A 17,139-nucleotide genomic window follows, 5' to 3' on the forward strand; every position below is an offset into this window, starting at 1 on the left:
CTCTCCAATGTTTTTTTTTTTTTTTTTTTTTTTTTTTTGTCCCCCCCCCCCCCAAAGTCACTGGGAACAATCAAAGAGCCCGAATGAGCGCTGGATTAATATGTTTTTGTTTTTTTTTAATTTAAATAAAGGCTTCATAGAGGAAACACTCTTCTTTGATTTCACTTTAGTTCAGCTTGGTGGGATTTTAACAAGTTCAATTATCTGCTTTATAAGCCTTTGAAGGTTTGATCACGGAGCAGCATTAAACACCACTCTGGGATCTTGTCAAACGGCAGCCAAAAGAAGTCTCTCCAGTAAAAAACTGCTTTACTGCCACATTCGTTTCCCTCCTGTGACCCCCACATGGCTTTGATTGGAGCTTTAGGGCCACATGAGACACGCCAAGACATTTCCCATCACTTGTCATTTGCAAAGTGGAATTCAGACACATGTTAATACACAGAGTTAGTGATCAGTGAAGCGTCTTTGTCTTTGTCTTTGTCTGTCTGTCTGTCTGTCTGTCTGTCTGTCTCTCCCTCCCTCTCTCTCTCTCTCACACACACACAACCACATATAACAAACACGACCCCAGTGCAACAGCCAGAGCTGGGTGTGTTTGCGCACATCTCTTCAGACTTTCTGTCACTGTGGTTAATAGTGGTGTAGCTACACACTGTTGTGTGGTGTCTTTGGCCCTATATGGCCTCCTCAACCCTTTTCAGTTGCGTATGACATAAAAAAAGAGGTCGACTGTCACAGCTGATCCGCCTTTCTTTAAAAGCTGGTTTATTTTTGGTGATTCTCTTTGACTATATGCATTTTTCTTCTTCCTTGAGCTGCCAAACAGGCCCCTGACAATCAACCTTGAACCTTTTAACTTGCTGAACTCAAAGAAAAAGAATAAGCAGTGATGCGTACATATCGTCATCCAGTTTCAACGCTTCATGCTTTGTTGCCTCGTGCAACGGTGGTATTTTGAAGCTGTGGTGGCTCACGCAGGTGTTTTCAGTTAAGATTGAGGATGTGAACACGTCAGGGGAATGCAAGTTTATATTTTTACTTTAAACTTTAAAAAGCATTTGTGTTAAAAATAAAGAAAAATGTGCTAAACAAAATAAAAAGGTGCATTAAATAAAGAGAGCGTGATGTTGACGGTCCTCCCACATACCATGCAAACCAACAGGCACCACGCAGGTTGGCGTAGCTTGAGTTTGGCCTAAAATCTGTTCCTTTTTAGGGATCTGAGCGAAACCATTTCTGCCTTTTTACGACAGAGAACGCACAGGCCTCAACTTAAAGCATCTGAGAAGATCTAAAGACTTGTGAGAAAATGAAGTTTGCACAGTTCGTGTACAACACCGATTGTCAAAGCACGCCCCTTCGCTGACTGAGATAGACGCACTTCCTGATTTGACAGGAAATGCAGCTAATTCATGCACAGCAGAGGAAACATTAGTTGTGGTTAGTGACACACTGACCCATCACTGCTTCGTGAGTTCCCATGCGAGACGGAGACGTTAAAGGTAAGACCTCACATGAATCAGGTGATTTCTTGCTGGTACAACTTGGTCATTAATATAGAAAAAGAAAGAGTAAATGTGACCTGGTGACGCCTCAACAGTGGCGGTAAAGAAGTTAAATACTTGAGCAGCCACATCAGCATTAGTTTAGGACAAACACTCGTGCAAGTCGTCGAGTTTGCAGTCAAAAGTAGGAAAAACGTGTTGCTGTGTCTGTTCACCATCAGCAGCTGATTCTCCCCAACCATCGAGACAAAGAAATCAGCTCCTGCATCGGCTCGTCAGCCTGTTAGACACGGCTGACTGGACACAGCAGGACAGCAGAGTGATATTTAAGGGACCCATGTTAAATCAATTTTCATACTGGCGTGGGGCAGCCTCGCCTGTCTTTTTAAAAAACTGTTGGTGGATTTAGCCTTCTGTTTACAGCCTTCTGCTAAAACTGATGCTTTGGTCAACCCTTCACACATTTTAAACAAGGCGTAAACAACACTTGGTGAGTGAGGCAGCCTCAGGGACGTAATAGATGTGCTTCGTGACATTACCAAGAGCTGAGTTCCACTTTCTGCGAACTCTTCTCATTTCTGGCTAGTTTGCAGACAGAATGGAGACAAAGATTATCATTGGGTGCAGTGAATTTTTGATGACTATAAGAAACCAAAGCGGACCTTCAGACTCCTCAATATGCAGCACAGCATTTCTAGCCGGCCTTAAAGGTGCCGTTCACTTTTTTTAGCCCAGATTTTCACTTTCATATGGAAGCAATACTGGCCACCGGCTCAGCGCTCGTCCCCCTTTATTACAGCTTAATGAACGCTCTGTTTACTGCCCAGTGTAAACACGACATGAGACTGAACAGCACAGGCAGCGCTGAAAACGATACCCTCAGCTCTGTGTGTGTGTGCATGCATGCGTGTGTGTGTGCATGAAGAACTAGTGGAAGACAGAGTGGCAGCAGCAGCAGCACATTTGGTTCTAAATTGGCGCCACAGCGATTTTTTTTTTCTCTTGCTTAGCATTCCTGGAGCTGCAGAGTGGATGTATAGAATACATCAGCGGAAAAGTCAAACAGAGCGAAAGAGATGTTTGAGCTGCTCCGCAAATATTTAGACCGCCTTCAATTTTCACCTTTAACAGTTGAGCTGCAGCAAAATTTCCTTAGGCAGACTCTGTGCCTTTAATGTGAGTCTATTTTTGGACTGGTGCGATCCGTCTCTGTATGTTGCAAATATTCACCACATCCCAGATAAAACAATCACGTACGTCTTGGCATCTCATTCGTGCACAAACATTCTGCCATCCGATGCTGATGTGAGAGTCTGATGAGAGGAAGTGAAAAGGTGAGACTAAGCAACAGGCAGCCTTTCTCATGGGAATGTGTGTGAACTTTGACTGCTACTGGGCACCAGCAATATGAGCAAGTATCAAACACTAAAAATCAGCGGTTCAGGTTGAGAAACACATTCAAAAACCACATTCTGCATAAATTCATTAACTCAATCAGCGGACAACATCAACATAAGTATCCCAGTCACTCAGAATTAACTAAAGCAAAAATTGTACCATATACCTTTCTAAGAGTGAACTCTGGCACAAGGATCTGCTTAAGCAAATATTTTGACAGCAGTGCTTCCAGTTTTTTCTTTTAGTCTGGAGCATCTTCCACTTGGCCTGTAACTGGGGTCACCAGCAGGGGGCAATGTAGCGACCTTGGTGTTGCTGTAGCCAACAGGGCATCTATAGTTAAATACAGCCAGTTGATAAATTATCTTAACAATAGCAGTGGTGGGCCATTAGGGCCAGCCAGGCCTTCTCTGCTGGCCCAACCATACTTAGAAAAGTACATTTTCCTGTAAATATGACAATAAAGTTATTATCTATAGTCTGTTCTTATCACATCATATAATATCCACTTGGTTGTGTTGCTTCCATTGTCATATATTACAGTAGAGTTTTTATCCAATCATATTTTAGCAAGCTTTAGCAAGATGTCAGGTTCTATAAAATCTGCCTTAGGCCAGCAGAACCGACATAGCGGGCTCCTGTCCGCTGTAAGTGAATGGACCGCAGTTAGTTGCCATAGCCAATCAGAATATGCAATGCCAAGGCGAGTTGGCTGGCTTTACACTGAAATTCACACATACACGTCCTGTGATTGAGAACCTTACAGACTGAACTCAACCTGGAGATCCGGTTGCCCCCATGGCGAACCCATAACAGCTGAAGGAGAAAATGAAGATTTATCTGCCGAATCATCTGCAATTAATATATATTGAAATATAATGTAAATAATGAGGCATATTGGCGCAGCAGCTGAGCCAACATGTTCAATTATTTAATAATCTAATAGTTCAATAGTTATTGTATATTATTACTATTTTTTATTGAATAGTAATGTTTCGTTATTGTCTCATTGGCCTCCCATACGACTCTGCGACAATGGGCAGTTTATTGGACAAGTTTGGACAAGAGTTTAAGCTCGGACAGTACAGCTCTAGTGGATTTAAAACTTTGATGAAGAATCTCTGAAAATTGAATTTGATTTGTAAGTTTTGACAGAATAAGTGGCCTTAGTTACTTAGTCTCAATTATAATTTAAATGCTTCAGTTTTGCTCGACTAGGTCAACTATATGAAGGTGATGTGTTAGTGTGATTCTCTATGGATTCTCTAGCCATAGTGTCATATTCAGGATATTATGAGGCGTATCAATTTAGTGTGGACTAAATGTGAAGTCAGGGATGGCCTAGGCATGAAATGCACAGCCCGCCACTGAACAATAGTAAAACTCAAACATTGATCTAAGAAGAAATACTCACTATGTTGATTGGGGGCGGTGTGCTTGGAGGTGTTTGGTGTTTGTTGTCCACATTGGCAGTGAAGGTCTGTGAGGTGCGACAGTCGATGGGGTGTCAAAATCTCACCAACATTTTGAACTCAACTTTCACTGTTTCCTCTGCAAGGTAGTGCTGTTTCCTATTTGCACACACGCACGTGCGCGCGCGCACGCGCACACACACACACACACACACACACACACGTGTTCATACACACACACGTACCTGCTCACACACACACCGACAATCTGCTCCAGCGGCTGTGCAGCTGATTTATATCCACCACTAATGATAACCAAACACATCAAACGCCCTCACAGGGCTGGCGGCAGGCCGACGCCTCATTCTTTACCATGCAGCGTACGTAACACGCTCCATATGGATGTCGAACACGCAGCCGTGAGCCGGCAGAGGCACCACATCCATGCAGACGAGCCGGGCGGCATGCGGAGCAGCTTCCAGTTGTCATGTGACAGAGATCTAAAAGTTATAAATCCTGGCGTGAATATTATTTTCCTCACAGAGACACTGAACAAAACCATCTCAGTTTGTTTATGCAAGATTTTCTTTTGTCTAATTTGGTGAATATGTGCCATTTATGTCTGCGTCACGGGGGCCGTCAGACTTGAGAGGCTGTGAAATAAAAATCCTTTTCAAAGTGTGTTTCATTTTTTGTTTTACCGCATTGTGACCTCATCCTATACTGCTGAATTCCAGTGTTAACACATTAGCAAAGTTTTTCCAACATGTGGAGTTGAGAAATAATCTAAAAAAATCCAAAAAGAGAAGGTTTGATTTGTCTTGAAAAGTTTGATCCTCCACTGCCAGAAGGTAATGGGGGTTAATCGACGCGACAGACTAAAAGGATGTATGTATGATAACATAGAACTATGTGTCTACATATACTTCTACACCCACGCAGGTTAGACAAACCTTGACCTTTGATCCCCTCCTTGTGTCTGCATGACGCATTCCTCAAAATATTCAGTCGCCATACAACTCTGGAGTTCCTGATGCTTTTCCACGACTTTGACGCTTCCGCAGCCTAAACCTGTGTTTGTTCCTCCTCTTTCAGATGGACAATGACATAGACGCCATGTTCAGCCACCTGATGGGGGAGATGGACGACCTCACTAATGTGAGTGTACTAATGTGGCGACACACACTGAGACAAAGTGGACAGGAGCATTTTCAGTCAATTGCTCTCTGGGTCTGAAAAACAACAACAACAACAACAACAACAACAACAACAGGGGTTTGAAGTAATCAGACCTTGATTAGCTCCAGCGGCACAATGAGCTCTCTGAGCTCTGAGGCCTTTAAATTGAAGGAGTTCCAAGGTGTTTTGGCTCTCGGCAGCATCAAGATGCAGTATCACAGAGACAGAGCGGCTCGCTGGCAGCAGGCAGAGCTCTGGTTTAATTGGGAGTCTGACAGAAGCTGCGGGGCCTTGATGACTAAAATCTTAAATTTTTCCCCCTCATTTTTTATTCCTTTTATTCAATATCTGCTTTAGATCAGCTTGTTACATGAAAAACTAAGAGATCATGAGACATTACAGATTTTCTGATAATGACTTTTTCTATTTCTCAACCAGCTGCTATTTCATCTGTTATCAATCCACTACGTCTCAGCTGCAGGGTGGCTGCAATGTGTCCATTATTATTATCGTTCCATGTCGAAAAACAGAGCGTGGTAAAGTGCAGGTTGAGGGCTGAGATGACACGTGTGCAAGGACCGCAGCACACGTTCAGAGCCGGTCGCAAAATGCACGACCCACTTTAATTCCTCTTTTTATTCACGTTGCGACCACAAAACCACAAAGCGCCACTGCCGTTGAGACATCTGTGCGTTGAACTTGGCGTCCGAGTGTCCACTAATTCCTCAGTAATTCACAGCTGCCGTGACGTCACTATTCACCAACTCAATTCACTGACCGACTCCCCGCTTGGTTGCAGAGTTTGAAGGCTGCGCAGAACGCAGCGGACGAGCCGCCCGACGAGTATGATGCTCCACCGCAGGACGGCCGGCCCCTCTCCATCGGCTTCACGGACCTACGTGGTGAGGACCAGGCTCAGCTGCTCCTGATGAGTCACAAAGTCTCCGAGGCGGCCTTCCAGGAGATACCGTTTGCACTCGGGGAGCGACTCTTTGTTAGTGAGCCAGAGGGTCCCAGCAACCTCCAGGAGCACAGTGGCGGAGGAGCAGTGGAGGAAGGATGGAAATGTGGTGAAAAACAGGATCAGAGTGTGCCGTTCATTCCGTCACTTAAGAGTGATTATAAAGCAACTGAATGTGTGAACACATTTAATGGAAACCTTCCACTTTGGGTGGTGGAGCCGCCCTGAAACAAGCACACAGAATAGCACGTTTCTTGAATGCGCAAAGCTGGAAGGCCTCCCAGTGTCAGTGTGGGTCAAACTGGTTGTGTTGGCTGTTTCTTCAGCCAAATCACTAGCTGAGATAGACTAAGTTAATAACTTGAGTAATTATGAGGGGATTGTGTTACATCCTGCACATATAAACATACCAAAGACATGTCATGAAAATCTCATAAATGTATTCTATATCCTAAAAATCAAAGATTTTTTATTTTCTTCATAAATTTTAAGTGTTCCACATTTTTCCACTTGTTTGGTCAGTGACCCTTCAAAAGAAACTCCCCAGCCTGATTTATTGACATTTTAGGACCGTCACAGGCAGTTAAAGGTTGTATTTTCTTCTGCTCGGTGGTTCAGCGCTGTAAAACTGAAAGCAGCTGCTCCCGTTAGAACAGATTTTTCCTGTCAGGGAGTCAAACCAGTGACATTTACAAGGCCAACAGCCTGTGTTCTTTCCTGGCAGAGTCTCTGAATGAACTGGAGGACCAGGACCTGGACACCCTAGTGACTGACCTGAGGTCAGAGTCGACCGCAGACGACGGCAACGACGACGCTGCCGGTGAAGACACGACGTCAGCCGCGAGTCAGGAGAGCGAGCCGGTCGCCGACCTTCCTCCTGCACCAACCGCCGTCGAAACACCGCAACAAACATCGCAACACACGGTGAATCCGTCACAGAATCAGAATCAGAATAAACTTTATTGTCCCCCAAGGAGGAAATTTGTCTTGGACTTTCAGTGCCCATGATCCGGAGATCACGATCCGGAGAAGAGCAACTAACCGTCGTCACTCACAGCCTTTTTCCCGTTTCCAGAGCGAACCCCAGACCAAGGCTGACAAAATCCAGTTCGCCATGGACAAGATGACGGACGGCAAAGTAGGTGGCGCCGAAGAGCAACTTTCTGTTCTCTCTCCAAAAGTCATCAGGGAGTTTTCTGCCTGCTCCCTCCCCCTCCCCCACGCAGATCATAGTCAAGGTGCTGATGAGCGACGGCAGCTCCAAGGCCCTGAGGGTGGACGAGGGCCAGACGGTCGGAGACGTGTTGGAGGTGCTGCTGGAGAAGACGCACTGCGACGGCAGCGTGGACTGGAGCCTGATCGAGACTCACCACCAGCTGCAGACTGGTGAGAGGAGCGGCGGGACGAGACGCAGGTGGTTGGGTCAGAGCTGTAAGGGGCTGTCCGAAAGTAATCGGAGCTTCATTCCAGAGCCAGATATTCAAATCTGTTTGTTGTGTTGTGTGTCAGAGGCCCAGAGGAGCCAGATCAGTGTCCCTGACTTTAGGATTATATTGAAAATGAGATCTTTCCATGAAAATTTATTCGCATTGAAACTAATGACTCCAGCAAATCCTCGGATCCAGTTAAAAAAACATTTCTTCCTTTCTTCCTCTACCTTATACATGTCCTTGGAAATGCAAAGCAGAAGGACAGGAGGCCCGTTGTTTTGGGAGACTAAGAAAACAGTGCAGCATAACAAATCAGCTGAAATAAGAATGTGGTCCTGAACTTAAGAGGAAAAGGGAGTTGCTGGCTGGACTTGTGGGGGAAACAAAATACTTGTACACCAAACACGAACCACAGACAGTCGACTGAGGGTGAACTTCTGGAGACACTACAGACGAGAGGAAAGTAGCCTCCCCGCGTCACCTGCAGCCAGGCTGATGGCCAGCAGCTGAGGAGAACATCACAGGTGCAGCCAGTGGTCTTGATGAGCAGCCACAGTCTGCCTGCCACCTTCCTCCTCCTCTGATTTGCACCAATTTGTCTATTTATTTTTCTACAGTAGATGTAGGAGCGAAGCCTAGTGCCTTGCTTCTTCTATGCTTGACCCTAAATGACCTGGCTGACCGCTAGTGTTGCTATGTATTGCTCAGGAAAAAAAACGATCCTTACACCTCTCTTGCGATGAAAGAAGGGGTTTCCACATTTATGTTTGTGAGGGTGGTGGGAGGTCATAATCAGGGCTGGAGCTTCAGACAGATTTTGTAAAATATTGGGCGAAAACGATGCAAATAGATTATTAAACAAATAAATAATAGAACTGATATAACCAAAGCTGAAACTGATTGCAGCCCAAGGCAACAGTTCACACAGGCAACCTCCTGTGAGACTGTCACAGTTGCCTGACTGGGATCATGTTACGCTCGCAGTTGCTCTGTTTTCCAATGTTCAATACATCCCATATTCAAGTAAAAAGGACGATAACATATTAAAAATGTGTGAATTATTCCAAGTATCTCTAGAGAGAGAGAATTTCCAACAGATGTCGATGGTGTTGAAGGAAATGAATTAACTCGTACCAGAACAATCGGAAAAAAAATGCTGGAAAAAAAAGATTTAATTAATAAAGTTAATCTAAGAAGGCTGACTCGCCGTCGTTTGCAGAAAGAGCTTTTGAGGACCACGAACATCTGGTGGAGCAGCTGTCTACGTGGACTCAGCACAGTGAGAACAGAGTTCACTTCCTGTTAAGACCCCACAGGTACCTGATGTTCAAAGAGCCCCAGGTGAGTCGGCGCCGCCCCATGCACATCATCCTCCCCGACGACCGGCTCGCTCAAATTTTTTTCTCTCATTGGCCCCAAAAAAAGGTGTTTTACATGTGGAAGAAGAAGAAGGAGTGCTTGCGGGAAGTCAACGAGCAGGCCAAGAAGCTCCTGATCAAGGTCAGCCTGTCTTTTCTGCTCCAACTTCATTGTTTTGAGTTTCATTTGATTTGTTCACTTTTTCCACGAATTACAATCAGGCTCATTGTGCCCCCCCTCTTTCAGGAGAGCTTTGAGGGTCCCGTTCTGATTGTCCCAGACCTGGAGAGCATGCTGCACCTGAAGGAAGATGGCAAGAAGGTTTGGAGGCCTCGCTTCTTCACGCTGAGGGCCTCCGGAATCTACTATGTCCCCAAGGGAAAGACCAAGGTCTGTTGTTTTTGGTCTACTCTTGTGTTTTGTTTTCGCATTTTAAAAGAACATGATGTTGAACATTACAATAATGAGAAAGATAATAAGTTCGGACCTTGAGATTTCTCCTCTGGCCAACAGTCGTCCAGCGATCTCACCTGCCTGGTTCGCTTTGAAAACATCAACATCTACACCACCAAGAACTACAGGCAGAAGTTCAGAGCTCCAACCGACTTCTGCTTTGTCGTCAAGGTAAAACAAACAAACAAACAAAAAAGACTAATGAAGTGAAGACGTGGCAGCCCATAGTTACGTCATGATGGTTTTTGTTTTCTGTAAACTTCTTTAAATGGATTCAAAGACGCCATCCCTGTTTGTTTAGCCTGGATCCCTTTAAACCAAAAAGAAACTCCCCAGAACTGCGTCACTGGAGGAAACTCAAGTAAATAAAGGAGGCGGGCAGAGGTCTGAGACAATAACATGAGCTGTTACTGAAGGGTTTACTGAAACCCGATACTCCTTCCTGGCAGTCAGCCCCCTGGGTCGCCAATGATCTTTCATTTAATGCATATGTTGAAGTAAATCCTGCAGGGGACACGTTACAATTATAAACAGCACAGCTGCATTAGGTATTTTAAATATTTATACTTTGTTTTACAGGTATTTTGCAAGTAGTGAAAACATCAGTGACTTCCTGCTCCACAACATAATTACCTCAGTTCGCAGTCCACTGCAGAAAATCCTTGATTTTCACGTCGCGCAGAACTTCCAGTCGTTACGTGTTTGCTTTGTTGAAATCTAGAATAATGAAGACATAACCGCAATCCCGAGGATAGTCGAACAGAAACACAGGACTTCCTACTGAATTAAGGTCTTCCTGTCTCTTGAGCCCGTAGTCTGTCCGACGCTTGGTATTTGTCGCCCCCTGCTGGTGTTTGCATGCCACACACAAGAACACACAAAAACACACACACGCGCGCGCGTGTGTGTGTGTTCTTGTTAATATAGCATTTTGAGCCCATGCACTTGCCAACTAACCTACAGGGTGAGGACATTTCTTTCCTCTCTGGTTTATAATTGAAAGTGATGATAAGATTGGGATTTGGCATCTTGTGGTGTAACATTTGTTTTGCATTTCCTAGCATCCTCGCATCCAGAAGGAGTCCCAGTACACCAAATTCCTGTGTTGCGACGACGCACACACACTGCTGCTCTGGGTCAACTCCATCAGAATAGCAAAGGTCAGACTAATTTTGTTATAGCCCTCTAGATGCAGTTTAGCATCAGGTCTGGCAAACGTATGGGGGGAAAAAATTGATGTTGGGTCACATGGTTAAACGGGTGTGTGGCTTCTGTCTGGGCTCAGTATGGGAATATCCTGTACAAGAACTACCAGGATGCTGTGAAGAGGACCTCCAACTTGGATCTACAGGTACCTGCTTTATTACCACAAAAGTTCTCCTACATTTGTTCATATTTTCAATCTAGCCGAGATGACAAACACACCTCATGTTTTAACACTTATCGATGGCCAGAATGAAAACTTACCCTCGATGTTCCTGCGATTGTCTTTACAGACGGCAGCGGCCAAGTTGAAAACAAGCCAGTTGAGTTGCCAGCTGACTCTGTAGCTCCTCCTCCTCCACACAAAGAGACAGAAGTTTAAGAAGGCCCCATGTCGTATGCACTTTCCCAATTTTTCTTTTTCAACTCCAGACTCCAGGACAGCAGCTTCACACAAATGATCATCCAAAACCTAGATCACCGTAAAACAGCACAGCATTGTTGCACACAGGTTCTGATATTTGGAGTCGGTGAAAGATGCAAAGGATGGACACACAGAATACTAGAAAACATTCATGAAGTGAATTTCTCAAAACATGGGGCCTTCAACACGTGCAGAAAAGTGTTTCCCCTGAAGCCACTGATAGGCGCTATGATATATACAGCATGCAATATAAAATTCTACATTTTCAAAGACTTATCCACTTCACAATCATTATTGTTATTATTATTATTATTATTATTATTATTATTATTGTTATTTAGACAAACAAAAGCGACACAGTTGTGGTTGATGTTTCCATGAGCTGTTTATTACAAAAAGACTGTACATAAATTTCAATTAGCACGTCCTATGTACAAACCGACGAGACAAATATCGGATCCTGTTCCCATTGATGAACATTTAAGTTACTGGTGTGAAGTACCCCTCCCCTACGCCCCACCCCCCAACACATTTCATCATTAAGGGTGAAAAAAACTAAAAAACTAAAAAAAAACACACACATCAAAACAAAGGTGCCTCGACCTGTGATGCCCTGAAATGCTCGACATTAAGTGGTAAACATTACAAAGACCTGCACGTCAGTGCTCGTCATAACATTTCTTCATGATAAAAGTATAAATTAACCCTTTACATCGCGGGCAGCGAGCGGGGCCGTCGCCCGGCAGCCTCCCACACAGACGACGGGCTGGATGCGAAGCTAGAAATGTGTTTGGTAGAAAAAGTTTGTTCCCCCCCCCGACTAAAAAGAAGTTGCCTCACGATGGAAAAAATACAATCATAAGATGGGATGTAGTGGTCAGTCATTCACTGTAATGATACTTTCATGCACTCTGACTCGATGCCACCACTGTGTCATCGACTCGTCGGGTCTGGCCGGAAACCGGATCACATTCCGAGTCCATTCCGAAATAAAGGTACACGCTTACATCCTGAATCACGTATGGTTTTCAGGGTTTTTTTTCTTCTTCTTCTACAGACACAATTTTTCAGATTAGGACTGAACACGTCTGACAGCCGCTTTTAGGTGTAACAACAATCAGAGTAAGATCAGGCATCTTACTTGGAAATAGTGGTAAAACACAGAGCGGGAGTCTTTGAGTCCCCTTGGTTGAAATGTACTCCTCCCCTGCAGGCAGCACTTAGATCTGGCACAAACCTCCATCTGTGATTACTACTGCAAAAACATGCAGCTATCCTCGGTGGATTAAAGGTCCCATATTATAACCATTTTCAGACATTTTTCTATTTTGGAGGAGGCTGAAAAGCTGTTATAATAACAATGATTTCTTCACTTACAGACTAGAACATGGTAAAGGGAATAATGTGGGACCTTTGAGCCTTCTGCAGTCAATGACTAGCAGAGGTTACAGCGGACCAATACAATCAGCTGGATCTAGTTTTGAGGTGGTCTGGGTTGAGCACCGAGGAGAAGCACCATGCCGGGGGAACAGACGAAAAGTGTTCAGCTTGGTCGGTGACCTTAGCACAGCGGCCGCAGGTCGACTTATTAACTTGATCAGTGCAGCTATTCCAACGTCATGGAGACCAATGTAAAACCACACGGGTTCATTCGGGTTTTTTGTGTGTGTGTGTCCCGCTTCACATTTTTCGAATCGTCTCGGAGCTCTGCTACAGTGGCTGGACTGCATCCTCACAAAAAGAACAAAACAAAAAAAAATATGTAACATAACATGATCGGTACGTGATACAGACTTGACTGAACATAGAAAAATAAATGTTTGTACATCGGCCACTTTGCCCCCGGCTGAAGTTAAAAATGGCACTGCGATGGAAGAATTTCATATTCAAGTAGAAAACAAACGACGACATCCAATGTTGGCATCACCTCCACGGACTCCGCTGGAAACTCACAGGTGAAACACACTGACATGTACTATACTGGTAGCTTCTCACGTTACACTTTATATACAAGTTTAGAGAACAGAAAGAAGAAATTGTTTGTTTGTTTTTTGTAGCAATTCAATGATTTGTTTGAGAGCATCCACACCGAAACAGAGCACGGCAGATACACGACTCCAGGTTGCTCTTTTTTCCCTCAAAAGAAAAACTTTTTTCTTGTGATTTGGACAATGACGGTGTTGAACATTCAGTCATGTCCTAATGCACTTGTTAATGTTTGTTTGTCCTTTTCACTGAGGAGATGATTTGAAGAGGGGGACGGTCTGCTGGTCCACAGTGCAAAGAAAAGGGAGAAGACCTTTAAGAATCTGTCGCTGTCCATGCGCCACCTCACATGGGACATTTCAACTCTGGAACATGTCGCAACTGGAGAGCGTTTTGAAATCGATGAAAATGCTCTCCATTGACTTAACAATCAGCTGTGACAAAAACAGGAAGTCCTCCTCCTCCTCCTCCTCCTCCTGCCCTTAAAATGAAGAAACACTGGAAGTGACTGTGAGCCTAGCTGCTGCTGCTGCTGCTAACGAGATTAGCAGGGATGCTGCAGGAGCACCAGTTTGGTCTGAGCATTGTGATTTTTCAGAACAAATGGCACTGAAGGTTTTTCTCTGAGGAAGACATGCTTCACTTGACTCTTCGTCGCTGTGCTGCTCACCACTGGGTGGCGATGCACGGCATAAGTGGTCCCTCACACCAACAGCAATCTTTGAAGTGTAGCTACCCTCTTAAACTAGCAGTGAAGAAAATCCAACTGCTTAAATGTGATTGACAGCTGCAGTTATTTTTCAGGTTTTTTCCTTTCCTGCTTTTTCTCGACGCTGATCATGGGCTCGTCTGTCACATGTCATACATGAGGAAAGATTTAGGCAACGTTCACCAGCTTGGAGCTTCCGATTGGCCGAACACTTATCAGTGAATACTGAGCGATAGTGCTCAGCCCTGGGCAGAGGGGAACGGCTGAGTTGGAGAAACGCCCGGAAGCTTTGATCTCCTCCCTTCTGTCTGCAGCATCTACCAACAGACCATCAACCCAGCGACCTTCAGCATCCTCCTCCTTTGTGAGACGATTTTTTTTCTTTTTCCTTTATTCGCAAGCACACACGCAAAAAAAAAGTCTGATACCTTACAAAAGAAAAATAAATGTTCACCATGGCACTTCATTCAAACGGGGGTGCTCTGCAATGAACTGCAATCTCTGGTCTGCATTAGTCTGTACATGTTCATGATTTACCTCTGCTCCAAACTGCAGTGCCATTTGCTTTGTTTGTTTTACTTCTCTTTAGTCAGCATAGTGCATGATGGACTCCACGTAGTTTCCTGGGAAAAGCCCGGTGACGCCGTTGCAGACTCCTTCAAACCAGCCGTCATCATTTTTCTTGATTATATAGATGATGGCTCCTTCCATGAAGGACAACTCGTCCTCCTTGTCCTTGCTATAGTCATAGATGGCCACAACTGGAAGAAAGATTAGGCCACATTAGACAGATGCGAACTTGGGAGGCAGAACTGAGGCATTTCCTGCCACTGACCTTTCTCTAGATAAGTCTTGGGGGCCCAGTGGGGGTCTCCGTCAGCGTAAGGGTCGCTGTAATGAACCACGGCGGCCTCCTCTTCCTCGTAGTCCACGGGAGGTGGAGGAGGAGGGGGAGAGGGCTCCTCAAACACACCGATATCCTCCGGGGGAGGCGGAGGAGGCGGGGCGGGGCTGTCTGTTACTGGGAGGAGATGGAAAGAGAAAAGATAAAAAACCCTGCACTGCGAACACTCGGCCATCAAAACAACTGAACTCCTTTGTTTAGACACCGAATCACAATAAGTCATTCATTTCAGTTTTCATGTCCACGGTGTAGCATTTAAGGGTATTTATTATTGTGAACTTGTTTGTTAATGTCAATACAGTTTTCCCATTGGAATTATTTCACATTCAGCATGAAGCTAAAACTTCCTTTTTGCAGGAGGATGTAAACAGAAGGCTCAATATGCTGTTTTATGGAAATTAGTCGGGATTCAGTTGGGGTTCAGTTGGATCTCATCCTGCTGATGTTGAACTAGACTGAAATCTTTGACAGTGCACAGGAGATGTGCTACACTGTAACTGTTCCAGGGGGCAGCAAAGGGTCATCGTTCATTATGCTTTATTATCATCCATTTGTTCATTTCTGCCACTCATCTCTTCCTGCAGTTAAAATCAATGTCCTTGTTCAATAAGCAAAGGTATCCATCAGTTATTACAACAATAGAAAAATAAAACAGTAACAAAAATGAAGAAAATCATACCAACAGACCGGACTGGAAGATAAACTCCTGCAGCTTCAGCAAAACTTAAAGACAATGTTCCTTATTTATGTTACCTCAAAACTAAAAGAGGATTTTAAGAGGCTTTTAACATGACTTGTGTTTATTTTGAGAAAGGACTCCTCTCAAGATTTTCACTTAATGGCCTTGCGGGCCTATAAACACACATCGGACGGTTCTCCATGATTCAACACAAAAGGCCAGTTTAAGTGTTTCCTCTTTTGCTTGCTCCACTGTAAATAAAGTGTCTGCTAAAACACTAGCAGCTTATGGAAGTGAGCTCTTTGTGACATCACAAAGTGTGCAGATTCCTCACTGCTACATCCAGCAGGCTTAGTGGCAACACCCAGGAGTTGGTTCCACTGTTGCTGCCACTTTGTTGCCCCCAAATGTGGAAGGTGCAAAACATCAGTTTGAGCAGAAAGATCAAATGCAGCATTTTTCTTGGAGGCGCCAAATTTTACATGCAAGGACACGAACACGAGTGCAATCAGTGGCTTTTAAAGATCAAGTCTTGGGTGATGGTTGTAAGCAAACAAAATAAAGCAAATCTGTGTGAAGGCTGCCGGAAAATCGAACAAAAGGTGACGCTTCCTGTGCATCGGTGGGCGACACAAGACTTTCAGCCTCATCTATTCCCCTATTTGACACTGTGACTCATAAGTTGCAGCGTTCTCTGGTTCCACGACGGTCGGACAAACACTGGTCAGACGGCCACACAGCTGCGTCGCCCCAGACAGGAAGCGACGGAATCAGGACGTGGACATCGGGTCACATTTCCTCTCCCTCGGTGGAAGAGACAGAACAGGACACGCACTCGTGGCCAGCCGTCACCATGGAAACAAGACCAGGCCGCAGAGGAAATTCACAGCGTTCAAGCTAGTAAAAAGATGTGCTGTATAAAAAGTGACACGGCGGTCAATGGAAAAAAAACAAAGAACAATGCGAGACGCAAACAGGTGGACACACCCACATGTCAGCGTGCTGGGCATTGTGTACTTACTGCTCTCCTGCATTCTGGCCACAAATCCAGTCAGAGGGATCTGTGGGGTCAGCTGCACCATCGGGGGAGGAGGCGGAGGAGCCACAGACACTGGAGACGGCGACACGAAGCGGCAGAGGGGGGCGGTGAGCGGCAGAGGCGGTGGCGAGGCAGGCAGGTGGCGACGGCAAGAAGGTGCGACAGAGGAGGAGGACAGAGGGAACGAGGGGAGGAAAGGAGGAGAGGAGAAGCTGGTGAGTGAGCGCTGAGCGGCGCAGTGCACAACAATGTGTTTCTGCTCAGGTGGCAGAGCGGCGAAGCCCGGAGGACCAGACAGCTGGCGTGAGGAGAGCGACACGCGTCCCGACGTGGAAGCGTGGACGGGCGGAGCTCCGACTGCCGACGGGAATCGAACGCCACCTTTGGCTTTGTGCGTCTTGCGGCAGGAGGAATTCTTTTCAGCCGACTCACGGCTTTGAAATTGCAGCGGCAGACCAGGCAGATGAAGAGAGCTGCCCTCTCCCTGAGACATGA

General features: G+C 45.2%; 3 protein-coding genes and 1 long non-coding RNA gene across 9 annotated transcripts in view; 2 read left to right on the plus strand and 2 right to left on the minus strand.

Moving 5' to 3' along the window:
• LOC142884806 (annexin A13-like) overlaps positions 1-7,087 on the plus strand; it is a 20,004-nt gene extending 12,917 nt beyond the window's left edge. The window contains exon 12 of the transcript XR_012926202.1: positions 7,077-7,087. The gene's annotated coding sequence lies outside the window, so the exon portion shown is untranslated. The remainder of the gene's footprint in view (positions 1-7,076) is intronic.
• Positions 1,372-12,342, plus strand: LOC142884805 (amyloid beta A4 precursor protein-binding family B member 1-interacting protein-like). Of its 3 annotated transcripts, none has more exons than XM_076020718.1 (13): positions 1,372-1,505; positions 5,414-5,476; positions 6,297-6,399; positions 7,183-7,382; positions 7,534-7,596; positions 7,685-7,844; positions 9,108-9,229; positions 9,314-9,388; positions 9,494-9,637; positions 9,761-9,871; positions 10,762-10,860; positions 10,986-11,051; positions 11,197-12,342. In XM_076020718.1, the coding sequence occupies exons 2-13, from the start codon at positions 5,414-5,416 to the stop codon at positions 11,248-11,250; spliced, it is 1,260 nt and encodes a 419-aa protein (XP_075876833.1). In that variant the 5' UTR covers positions 1,372-1,505; the 3' UTR covers positions 11,251-12,342. The 3 variants fall into 3 exon arrangements, with proteins under 3 accessions (XP_075876833.1, XP_075876834.1, XP_075876832.1); XM_076020717.1 differs by lacking the exon at positions 1,372-1,505 and adding an exon at positions 2,741-2,842; XM_076020719.1 differs by lacking the exons at positions 1,372-1,505; positions 10,762-10,860; positions 10,986-11,051; positions 11,197-12,342 and adding exons at positions 2,738-2,842; positions 10,002-10,103.
• On the minus strand, positions 5,819-10,444 carry LOC142884807 (uncharacterized). Its single transcript, XR_012926203.1, has 2 exons — positions 10,334-10,444; positions 5,819-6,518 (listed from the first exon to the last, which is right to left on the minus strand). It is a non-coding gene; the product is annotated as an uncharacterized LOC142884807 (long non-coding RNA).
• Positions 12,141-17,139, minus strand: part of LOC142884803 (abl interactor 1-like) — a 20,799-nt gene continuing 15,800 nt past the window's right edge. For 2 of the 4 annotated variants that reach the window (XM_076020713.1, XM_076020714.1), the window contains 3 exons: positions 16,627-16,716; positions 14,858-15,043; positions 12,141-14,783 (listed from right to left, as the gene is read on the minus strand). In XM_076020713.1, the coding sequence (XP_075876828.1) occupies positions 14,608-14,783; positions 14,858-15,043; positions 16,627-16,716 (452 nt within the window). In that variant the 3' untranslated portion in view covers positions 12,141-14,607. The remainder of the gene's footprint in view (positions 14,784-14,857; positions 15,044-16,626; positions 16,717-17,139) is intronic. The other 2 variants (XM_076020715.1, XM_076020716.1) reach the window with 1 other exon arrangement.

Source organism: Nelusetta ayraudi, unplaced genomic scaffold, assembly GCF_046127955.1.
Source record: "Nelusetta ayraudi isolate G7.1 ecotype Tasmania unplaced genomic scaffold, CSIRO-AGI_Nayr_v1 ptg000011l, whole genome shotgun sequence".
Lineage (NCBI taxonomy): Eukaryota > Metazoa > Chordata > Actinopteri > Tetraodontiformes > Monacanthidae > Nelusetta > Nelusetta ayraudi.

Excerpts from the sequence above, each read along its gene's own strand:
- LOC142884805 (XM_076020717.1), top strand. Across the intron at positions 6,400-7,182 it reads CGGCTTCACGGACCTACGTG|AGTCTCTGAATGAACTGGAG; the intron begins GTGAGGACCAGG and ends CTTTCCTGGCAG. Across the intron at positions 7,597-7,684 it reads ACAAGATGACGGACGGCAAA|ATCATAGTCAAGGTGCTGAT; the intron begins GTAGGTGGCGCC and ends TCCCCCACGCAG.